The sequence below is a fragment of the Perca flavescens genome, chromosome 13 (genome assembly GCF_004354835.1).
Source record: "Perca flavescens isolate YP-PL-M2 chromosome 13, PFLA_1.0, whole genome shotgun sequence".
Taxonomy (NCBI): Eukaryota; Metazoa; Chordata; class Actinopteri; order Perciformes; family Percidae; genus Perca; species Perca flavescens.
In genome coordinates, this window is record NC_041343.1 from 19529266 (window position 1) to 19541219 (window position 11954).

Here is an 11954-nt window from a genome sequence, read left to right on the forward strand (position 1 = left end):
CAACGCAAGGGGGGAGAGCCAGAGTGTCATAGAGTATGGCTATCCTTTGTCCATCATTATCGAACACATCATTGTCCAAATGGTGGAAAGGAGGTTTGATGTGTTGAAGGAATACCTGGCTTGCAACTATGCATACCACCGAAACGTGATTACCAATTTGAAGAAACTGGTTGAGAGCAGAAATCTAACAGCATTTAAAAGTGCACTCAGCAATTCAGTGGTCACAAGTGACGAGAGTTTGAAGGCATTCTTTGAATTCTTTAGCCTCGTGAGACCGTCCTGATCTCGCGAGCTCCAGTTTTCCACTCGCAGATCAGTCTGGCATCTTGAGGCAGAGAAAATTTGGAGCCGTTAGCCAAACGACCGGGCCAATCAGCGTTGGTTTTGAGGTGGGTTAGGTGGTGATTGACAGATGGTTTATCCAATCAGCTAACCAGTATTATCAGACAGCGGTAGCCCTAATTCTGTTAGCCGCTCGCTAATGCTTTTTTCTCTTGGATCCTTCTTTTGGAATATGGTACGGAAACCTGAAATGGTGCTTTTTATTCCTAAATTCTCGTTACACAAACGGCAAATATCCTTTACCGACATGTTGCTTGCATGCTGAGCTAACGAGCTATGCTTTGCCTGCAGCAGCAGGGGCGGGCTTGTGGTTGTATATTCATACACTTCGTGGATCTGATTGGTTGATTTGGCCCGTCTATCACCAGCATAGGTGATAGACAGATAGTTCAGCTAACCAGCTATCCGCCCCTTCCCAAAAGTTCTCCAACGGAAAGTTCCCAGATGGATATGCCGAGCAAATGCAAAGCAATCCATCTGGCGGAGTCAGGTTATGAATTCTTCTCTCAGAGAGACGAACCTGTCCCAATGGACACTGAAGCATACTGAGCCTATACACAGATAGTTACAGAGCTAACTGCTACAAAAGATACAGAGAGCCGTTTGGGCAGTGAGCTACAAAGTCTGTCATGTCTGTTTTCATATATCAGGAAACTTTGGTTGTTAAGTATACATCCGATTTCTTTTTTTATTTTCTTTTAAATGCAAATATTGATATAAGCCTCAAAGATTTCAAGAAAATCACCTGTTAGATGTGGATTTCATCTTATTTTTGTAAGAAATGTATTACATAAAAAAAACAATCATACTATTTTGGATATTGTAATCTGTCATATTTTCATTGTGTTGATACCACTGTCTTTGGAATGTCTGGTGGATCTTACCTGGTTAAATTGATTGGTCTTTTTTTATTTTTTTTTTTATTTTAGCAAATAAATGATTTTATATACTGTGTGTATATATAGCTAATAACGTGTTTTATTTCATATTTGGATTTTGATTGTGTTTTGTTATGTTTCCTTTGTTCTCATTGACAGCAGACATGTATAAATGAGAGGTGAAAGGTTAAATTCTGAGTTCAACTGAGTGATAATCTGTCACTGTTTAACTGAGTTTGATAGTAGCGATAAATGGACAAGAGTGGCCCTGACTGGACATCATTTTACGTACAGCATCATTAACTCTATTGTTACAGAGGAATGTTCTTTGATTTGTGAATAAATTTCACACCCTGAATTGCAGGATTTCTTTATTTGGTTTTGTGCATCAAATATTTATTATTAAACTACTTTTTTCTACTTGCTGGACTAGCCCCATTTATTCTCCGAGAGCCAGTTCCTGGTTTGTGCTTTTCTGCAGTGAGTCATCAGCTGGAGGTATTTTGACAGTTTGATGCTTCTTCATTTGGATCTAGCTTCCACAATGTGCTTGTCATGTCTTCACTGGAGTCCACATTAATGAATAAACACAATTTTTATTTTTAAATCAGAGTAGCCTGTATAACAAGAAGAAGGCAGCACAAATCAAACATAACAGTGAAGTGGTAGACTGATTTTGCAAATAAAAAAAAAGTAAAGTGAATGAGCAGTACAATAAGTACTTTTTAATCTTTTCCCTGATAAAAAATAAAATAAATAGGCGGCTTGATGCAGACCGGAACGTTTATGTGTGTGAAAGAAGTGATAGGATCGATAGTAGTGGGGGTGGTTGTGCTACTTTTATTAAGGTGGGGGTTCCCTACAGAGTTTTAGGTAAAGGTGAAGGCTTAGAGTATTTAGTTACTGAGGTTTGGTGTGATAATGGTAGTTTAAATATTGTAAATTTTTATAATCCCTGTAAAAGACTTGATATTGATGCACTGGAGCAGGTTGAAGGGCAAGAAAGTGGCAAAGTAATATGGTTAGGAGATTTTAACGCACATAGTTCTCTGTGGGGAGGGGATAGAACGGATCATAATGGTTTGGTTTTAGAAGAACTTATGGATAGGAAAGGGTTGGTTTGTTTAAATGATGGGTCACCTACTCGTATTGGGGTGAACGTGCAGTCTGTATTGGATCTGACTTTGGTTTCTCAGTCCCTTGCAGATCAAATAATATGGGAAGTTTCTAGTGCGACAACGATTGGAAGTGACCATTATCCGATTTTATGTAGGATGGGTAATATTAGCTGCAATGTAAATCAGAGTTTCTCTGAAAGATGGAATTTTAATAAAGCTGATTGGATAATGTTTACAGTTTTAAGTGATAGGAATATGGGTCAGGTTGAGGTGATAGATGATGTAGATGAATTTGCAGAAAATATTAGTGTAGCTATGGTGGAAGCTGCAAGAGCTTCTATTGCCGAGTCGAGGCCGGGAAGTACGAGGCGGAAATTGGTACCATGGTGGACAAGTGACTGCACTCAAGCAATAAGCAGTAGGAATAAAGCGTTTAAAGAGTTTAAAAATAGTTTAAGCTTTCAAAAGTATATGGATTATAAAAGAGAGCAGGCTAAGGTGAGGAAAGTAATTAGGAAAGTAAAAAGAATTACTGGATAAAGTATTGTAATACTATAGGACGACAAACCTCTTTAAATGATGTGTGGAGAGTTGTTAAAAAAAAAATGAGTGGGGTGCGGCAATCTTGGAGTTATCCAGTCCTTAAGAATGGTGAGACTATGGCAGTGGAGGATGGAGATAAAGCAGCATTAATGGTCAAAGATATAGCAAATGTTCATAGTAGTTTTAACTTAACTGAAGATGAAAGACATAAAAGAGAGGCAACAAAAGACAGTACCAATATCTTTTAGAAAATGTAGAGGATCGAGATGATAGTTTGAATGCGAGTTTTTCGCTAGGTGAACTAAAGAAGGCTGTGAGCAAGGCGAAGGTAACAGCTACGGGAAAAGATCGAATAAGTTATGCAATGTTGAAGCATCTCGGTAACGAAGCTCTTCATACTATACTGGAGTTAATCAATAAAGTATGGGAACAAGGAAAAATTCCAAAGAGCTGGAAGATGGCTGTTATTATTCCAATTAGAAAGCCAGGAAAGATCCTACTATGACTTCTAACTATAGACCAATTGCTTTGTCATCCCACCTAGGTAAGATAATGGAGAGAATGATTGTGGAGAGACTGACTTTTTTTGTTGAGTCTCGAAATTTGATAACGTCGTTCCAAAGCGGCTTCAGGAAAGGAAGATCAATTATGGATCCGGTTATTAAATTGGAGAGTGATATAAGAAAGGCCCAAGTATGTAAAGAAGTAGTAGCTGCTATATTTTTTGATATGGAAAAAGCGTATGATATGCTTTGGAAGGATGGTGTGTTAATTAAAATCCGAAGGCTTGGAATAGACGGGAAAATGTATTGCTGGATTAAGGATTTTTTTTGAGCAATAGGCAAATTCAGGTGAGGATAAATAGTAGCTTCTCTGATTGTGTTTTTGTGGAAAATGGTGTACCCCAAGGAAGTGTTATCTCACCAATTTTGTTCTCTATTATGATAAATGATATATATGATACACTTGATTATGATATAGGAAAATCATTGTTTGCAGATGATGGCGCTCTCTGGAAAAGGGGTAAAAATGTTCAATTCATTGTTAGAAAATTGCAGAATGCTATCGACTGTGTAGAAGAATGGGCTGGGAAATGGGGATTCAGGTTCTCTGTTGAGAAAACCAAGGTAGTGTTTTTCTCGTTTAAAAAAAAAAAAAAATTGAAGAAAGGTTTACGTTGAAATTGTATGGTAGAGATTTAGAAAGAGTAAAATGTGTGAGATTTTTAGGTATGCTTTTTGATTCCAAGCTTACCTGGCATAATCATGTGGAAAAGGTAGTTAGCAAGTGTAAAAAAAGTAATTAATATAATTAGATGCTTGTGCAATAAGGAGTGGGGAGCAGATATGACTTCAATGAAAAGATTTTATGTGGGATTAATTAGATCCATTGTTGATTTCGGTGCGTGGCTTATGGGTCTGCTGCAAAATCTGAATTAAAGAAGCTTGATGTTATTCAGGGTTCAGCCCTCCGGATATGTTCAGGAGCAATGAGAACCTCCCCTATCAGCGCTCCAGGTTGAAGTAGGGGAAATGCCATTTGATTTGAGACGACTGCAAATGTCACTATCATATTTTGTTCATCTAAAAGGGCATGTGGAAGACCATCCAACTAAAAGTGTCCTCATATCAACATGGGAGCAGGCAAAAAGTAAAAGAGAGACGTTTAGTGCAAGTATACATGAAAAGGTAAAGCAAGCGGCTGTAGAACATTTTGAATTTGGTCCATCTGTAGTCTATCCACCGCATCCACCGTGGCTGCTACCGGTTCCAGATGCTGATATAACTTTGCATGAAAAGATAAAAAACTATAAGGGGGATAGTGGACAAATGGCTATGAGGTATGTGGATAACTATTATGGGTATGTGCAAATTTTTACTGATGGGTCAAAGCAACCAGATACAGGGAAAGTGGCAATTGCATATGTGATACCAGAGTTTGATATTAAGTTTTCTGCAAGAGTTTCGGATCATTTATCAGTGTTTTCAGCAGAGTTGATAGCTATTGTGATGGCCTTGCAGTGGGTAGAGCAAAGTAAACCGATAAGAGTAGCTATATGCTCAGACTCGTTGTCAGCCTTAGAAAATTTTAAATCAGGTAACTCATGTGAAAGGTCTGATATTGTATGTGAGATATTGACGTTGCTGCATAGTATTCAAAATTGTGGGACGCATGTAAAGTTTATTTGGGTTCCGGCTCATGTAGGCATGGTTGGTAATGAGTTGGCAGACAAGTTTGCTAAACAGGCTTTGAAAGCGACAAATGTATCTATTCAGTGTAAAATATCAAAATCAGACGCTAAGTCAATGATTAAAAAACATGTTAAAAAGTTGTGGCAAGATAAATGGGACAGGGAAGTTAAAGGGAGGGATTTTTACAGTGTAAATCCTGAGGTGGGTCAGGGTCGTTTAGTACTAAGGTGTCGAAAAGAAGAGGGAATTTATACAAGAATGAGACTAGGGCATACTAGACTAAACAAAACATTACAGTTAATAGGAAAACATAATACAGGAAATTGCGAGATTTGTAATGTGCCAGAGACAGTGGAACACGTCTTTATGATGTGTAGGAAATTTAAAAGAGAAAGGGTTTTTATGAAAAGGAAAATAGAGGGCAGTGGAGAAAGTTTTATCCTTAGAGATCTTTTGTCTAAGGGCTCTGATCACAGAGTAATAAAGTATATGCTTGAATTTTTAAAGAACACTGGACTCATTGACAGAATATAGGGTTGTTTTTTTTTTTTTTTTTTTTTTTTTTTTGTAGCTTGCAGGCTACAGTATTTTTCAAGGATGTAAGCCATAGTGATGATCATGCACAATTTATCTGGAGGGTGGCGGTAGTGCGCTAAGTTAGTCCGCATCCGCCGTTAAACAAGCAACTGAAGAAGAAGAAGACCGGAACGTTTGACCCTGTTTACATTTTCTACACGGGCACTATTCCAACGGACCAAAGCTGCCAAATTGCCTGGTGAAATGGAAGTGTAAGAATATTTTTATTGATTTATTAAAATTCAGAATTGTGTACAGTGACTTTGTTAATGGGCAGCTGTATATTGTTAATTTTAACTGTAGCCAAATATTGTGGTTAAAGGTACAACAGCCACGTCTTTATCGCAGTTTCCGGTTGATGTGTGGCTCGAGCTGTAGGAACGACTAATACTGTAGAGACAACTGGTTTTAGACACATTTTCAGGTCTCTCTGATTGCAGTTAAAAAACACTAAATTGTAATCCGTTTTTAAAAAAGACAATTAAGATCCATTCTAACGGTGAACAAGCCAGCTAAAACGTTAGCACACTGATCCAGGCAACACTGGAGCATTAGCTTTAGTCAACGTTACATCGTGTCTTTGTGTTGGTGGATTTGTGTTTTGATTATGCACTTGGTTTGCTTGTAGGAACTCTTGTTTGACAAGTATCTACAAGCTGACTCCATTTGTAAACAAAAAACAGAAACCGTTTTCAGGGCGTTTAATTTTGGCTTACTCCCGTCAAAACAGGATTTAATTTTTTTTTCACCCATCCAGCACCCGTAATCAAAATAATCTAAGATCAAAGGTCCACTATCCATCTTTCAGAGCTTTTAGTCATATCTCAGTCTTTATTCATCAACTAGTGAAGACAGACCCAGGTAAAAGCTCCAAAAGCTAGTAAATTGCCTTTTGATTTTAGATGATTTGGTAGGCTACCATATACAGTTTGCAAAGGTCAAAACGGAACTTGTGCTTAAACATTACTTATTTTTTTCTTTTCAGGAAAAACGCTAACGCTGCTATGCTCAGTAACTATGAGGTAATCCTACACAATCTGGACTTTGGTCATAACATCTACATCTTATAATTTATTCCCTGTTCTATATTGTTCTTATTCTTATTCATTCAGTTAATATTTCATAGTCATAGTTACTATTTAATAATAATTACTGCACTGTTCAATCCCTGCACTGTTCACTTTTACACTACCACCATTGCACACACTCTACCATAGCACCTTATCATGGTCATTGCATTTCTGTGAGTGATTTTTATTTTTATTCTTATGTATAGTATGTGTGATATATGCATGTATGTGTGTTTGTTGTGTTATGGTTGTCTAAGCTACTGGATGCCTAAAATTTTCTTCGGGATGAATAAAGTATCTATGTGTTACGTCTCACTGTTTTACATTAAATCATTTGTAGTGTCCAGAGATGAAAATAATTTTGTGTTGCTTCAGATTTGTCTGTCTGTGTGGTTTCTCAGGTGTTCAAACTCCTGACCGACCTGAAGGAACAGAGGAAGGACAGCGGGAAGAGCAAACACAGCACCGGGCAGCAGAACCTCAACACCATCATGTATGAGGTTGGCACGCATCCTCTTTCTCTAGTCACTGATTTAAACATACTCTGTGTGCCTGTTGTGCCATATTTATACTTTTGCAACAGCGTGCCCACAGTTTCCTCTTCTTTTCTCCACAGACGCTGAAGTACCTGTCAAAGACGCCCTGCAGCAGGCAGACTCCAGAGATCGTCAAAGAGTTCCTGACCACCATGATGCCTCACAAACTCACAAAGTCAGTGAGATCTTAAAAGGGCATACATGTTATCATTCATGTTTTACATTTTTTATTTATGGATCACTTAAGATGCACAATCCTTGTATAGATCAAATATAATATATGTATGTACTTTTCAGTACAATATATACTCATTTATATTTTTTCCCTCATCAGGGCAGAAAAACTGCAGCTATTGAACCACCGGCCACAGACAGCAGTGGAAATTCAGCTAGTAAGTGTTTTACTTAATTGTCACCAATTACTTGGTCTATATCCTTGACGTTCCACTTCCGGGATTGCTTCCTTGCCGACGGAAATTCGCTCAATAAGGCCAGATATCTGTTGTGTTGGGCTTCCTTTGTGTTTGCATTTTAAACTCCGGTCGATTTCTGAGGACTATGGTTAACCTTTTCTCAGATCTCTGCAGGATAAGTCCAGACAGCTAGCTAGACTATCTGTCCAATCTGAGTTTTCTGTTGCACGACTAAAACAACTTTTGAACGTAGACATGTTCCATCAAAGTCTATTTTGCAGCGGCACCGCAGCTTTTCCCGGTGCCTGGCTAGCACCGCCCAAGACGATTGTGATTTGGTTTTAAGAAATGCCAATAAACCAGATCACGTTTTTATTCCCATCCCGGAATGCTGTCTGGACTAGCCAGACAATCCTCCGCAGCGCCGCGGTGGAGGAAGGTCTGGCAAAGCGAGACTACCGCAATTACGATACATGTTACCATGCCTCTCTCTATGCAGTGGGTGACATGTTCCTTCATTCCGATGAACATGTGAACTGCAGTTTGCTTTGAGTCAGTGCCACATACACATCTGCTGGAAAGAATCAATTGAGGACCAAATGTGTATTCATTCGCAGGTGAAAATAGTCCCCAACAAACGCTCTATTTACTCCTGTTTGAGTAACTAGAAAACTAGAATGCCCAGCTGTTAGCATTAAAAAAGAAACTATATGTTTGTGACCTGTTCTAAGATTTCAGTCCTCAACAGGAATAATTTGGCTTGGGGCTGAGGGCCACTGACACATCCCATTATAGAAGGGAAATCACTGTTAAAGTCACTCATTGGTGGGACATTTGAAACGTGTCAGTGATGCTCTTGTGGAGATGCACCTCACTGTAGAACATGACATGTACTGCTTATACACCCAGGCCATATAGTATTTGGGGGTTTTCAGATATCCAATCCATCACCAGGAGCATCAAGTAACTGTAGTTAGTTAGTTAGTTAGTTAGTTAGTTAGTTAGTTATATTTTATTTCTGTGTCATGCCAAACATCTTGGCCCATCCCACATGGGATTACAAGACACCACAAATTCACTTATTCAACCAACATCTTCCCGTTGCATATACAAATCCTTCTAACAAATACATGAATACAAATATATAGACATACACATACATACATGTATATACACGTACACACATACCACACACAAACAACTAGTTCTCATCTACACTCGATAAAGAGCTTTTTTCCTCTTCTCCCAGGCTTTATCTAAATAATTAGCCAATCTATATGTTTCATATGTGAACAGCCATCTCAATCTTTGGGCATCATCCATATTTACCAAATCAATCTCTGCTTTTATCCTACAAAACAAAAAATCACGCTGCTCACAATAAAAAGGACAATAGAAAACAAAATGGAACTCATTTTTTACATCATTCAAACAGCACATAGGACAGATACGTTTTTCCTCTTCTACATTAACATATCGTCCTGTTTCAATAGTCAAAGGCAAAACACCAGATCTCACTTGAGCACATAAGGATCTTTGCCTTTTTGACAAATTATATACAACATAATTCTCAGTGCCATATTCTGGTTTTATCATTACAAAAATACGCAATTTTGGCTTAGCCCATATATCATATGGTAGTAGTGGATATGCAAAAGTAAAATGTCCCTGCAGCATTCTGGACTCACTCTGAAGCAAAGCATATTAAAGTTACATTATTCCTGAGAATTAAAAAAAATTAAGTTTCTGTTTTTAGTTACCTTCACTACCTTCTTGCTGTCATTTAAATCTGCCAACACCCAGAGTTACAAAACCATGCACTTAAGACTATTATACCGTAAGTTAGTAAATAGCATTACCATAGCAAAATGTTTGAGTACTAAATAAGGTGACTTTTGGTGATTTGTGAGTATTATGTTGTCAGAAATACATGTCAAAGCAATGGATGGTCTAAGATAAATAATGTGTTGAACAATAAAGCATAGAACATTTTCTAGAAGACCCACAAAATAAAAATACAAACCCGGAAATGTGTATAACATGTCCTCTTCAAGGACTTCTACTACAATTCCATGACAACTGGCAAGTTCATCTGCTCAAAAAAATGTTTGCTACTAATGGAGCTTGAGGTGAGATTGTCTTGACGAGTTTATGTGTGTCGCATCTTATATATTAAATAAGGCATAGAAATTCATCAGAACAAAGTTTGAAACGTGCAATAAAATGGAACGTAAAATGAGTTGGTGTTTCGATCATTTGTAATAACAGACACTTAATGTTCTGTTTGTGTTCAGATGGTGGAGGAGAGTGAAGAGCGGTTATCAGAGGAGCAGATTGAGGAGCTCATCCACACGGTCGCAGACATCCTACCTGGTGACCCGGAGCAGGAGAACGCAGCTCCAGCAGATGCAGAAATGGATGAAGCAGTTGAACAGTCATGACAAAGTGACAGGCCATAAATGACCCATGGGTGGAGAACTGGAGTGAAGGCTAAAATGATTACAGAACTGGACTGGTTGCTTTTACTTGCCCCATTTTGCATCACTGTTTGAACTGAACAGCATGCTGACAGAAAGGATGCACAATGGCTGCCTGGCTTTGGCTAAAAGGACCTCATCACATTTAAAAATGCCTCATTAAATGACTCACGTTAAGAGATGTCACAGATGTCTTGTTTTGCATCTGACTGGTCTAATTTGTATTTCACATCAGATCATGTTTATGTGGAGACAGTCTGCTATTAACCTGGTATATTTTTGCTTTCTGACTCAATGTTATTTGTCAGTTTCTACTGTGGTGCATAGAAATAAGGGTTTTTGCTGCTATATGATTTCCCAAGCTGTAATATAAGTCAGTCATGCAATTAAACTTTGGTACAGCACTAACATAAGGCCAGACAGTATTATTAGAGCGAGGCTATGTAATAACAATGAGATGAGACCGTATGGAACAAGAGTTGATTGTTGTCTTTTATTCAAGGGTAGAGAGATGCAATCTTGTTTAAAACATGCTGATGTTTTCCTTCTGTAACAAAATGAAACATAACAGCTGACGTATGTCTGCGGCTTTGTGTCACTTTGAAGGACATGGTCAGCGAGCAGGGAAGTTAACGCCACAACATTTGCTTTCATTTGAATGGTGATTTGCATATAAGGGCATGTATGATAGGAACCTCGCTTTCACATGTGGTGCAACATCACAGACTGTGAAGAGCTGGTGCTAAATTAGGACTTTAAACTAATTTCACAGTCAAACAATTGTGGTGTCAACTTTGACGTATCCTTTCTCTGCCTCATCCTGCAGGTCTGTGAATGCAACTCAACAGGAGAAATGCACCTGTGGAATGCCATACACACAACACGTTAGTCATTCTACTTGCTGTAAATTTAGTCATTTTAGGAGTTTCTTACGTTTTGTGTAAGGTGGTTAATCATCCTGAAAATAATATTGTAGTTGTGTAGTTCAGCACACACAATCTTTCACAGAGCTAGGTTTTTGTAACAACTCCTATATTACACAGGATATAAACTGCTGACTTCTACATAAACCCACACATTCTTCAACTACTGGCTCTTCATCAGCTTATGTTTTCTGTGTTGGGATGTTTTGATGTATCAGAGGAAGTATGTACTGTTTAGACTGTACTCATGTTCTTTTTGGTTTTGAGCTTCCTGTTAGTGTATCGCATCAGTTTCCTGTGCTTAGGTTAAGTGAATGTCATGAGTTGAGCTTGGAAGTGAACACATAATGGACATTTTCAGAAACTGTAGATGTCCAGTGCCTCCCAATCTGACAAATTAGAGAGATTATAAACGGTATAATGTACTAACTATATCTACATATCCATACATATAGAAAGACATGTATTCTTGCACAAAACTGCTAAATTACATAAAAACATTTCATGTGACCTAATTAGCATCCAGAGAGAGTCCTCAATCTTAGTATACTAGATGGGTGACTGACTTAGTGTGAGGAAAAGTAAAGCAGACAAGTGCTGCTGTGAAATAACAGTGTAGTATAGTTTTGTAGCTCCAGGTCTGACCAAGCAACTTTTAAGATGCCTTTTTGTGCTGTGGTAACGTGATAATCAGGCATCAGTGCCTACTTAACACATAGGCCTATATATTAAAAATCAGTGAATACATAGAAATGGAAATTAGACTTTGTTGCAGTCCCAGATCTTGTTGTCTCCTTTTTCCAAGGATGAATACTCAACCAGTAAAAGCAACTGCCCAGGAACCCACAAAAAACCTCTCAGTTTACTATGTGTATTAAGTGGTATG

At 38.1% G+C, this 11954-nt stretch overlaps 1 protein-coding gene across 2 annotated transcripts; it reads left to right on the forward strand.

Annotated features, from left to right (window-relative positions):
* Window positions 1-5778: 5778 nt before the first annotated feature.
* On the forward strand, window positions 5779-10621 carry crcp (calcitonin gene-related peptide-receptor component protein). Of its 2 annotated transcripts, none has more exons than XM_028596484.1 (6): window positions 5779-5861; window positions 6635-6671; window positions 7121-7219; window positions 7336-7430; window positions 7590-7647; window positions 9963-10621. In XM_028596484.1, exons 1-6 carry the CDS (start codon window positions 5854-5856, stop codon window positions 10107-10109), a joined length of 444 nt encoding a protein of 147 aa, XP_028452285.1. In that variant the 5' UTR covers window positions 5779-5853; the 3' UTR covers window positions 10110-10621. The 2 variants fall into 2 exon arrangements, with proteins under 2 accessions (XP_028452285.1, XP_028452286.1); XM_028596485.1 differs by lacking the exon at window positions 5779-5861 and adding an exon at window positions 5919-6510.
* Window positions 10622-11954: the final 1333 nt, after the last annotated feature.

Excerpts from the sequence above, each read along its gene's own strand:
- crcp (XM_028596484.1), top strand. Across the intron at positions 7,220-7,335 it reads TCAACACCATCATGTATGAG|ACGCTGAAGTACCTGTCAAA; the intron begins GTTGGCACGCAT and ends TTTTCTCCACAG. Across the intron at positions 7,431-7,589 it reads ATGCCTCACAAACTCACAAA|GGCAGAAAAACTGCAGCTAT; the intron begins GTCAGTGAGATC and ends TTCCCTCATCAG.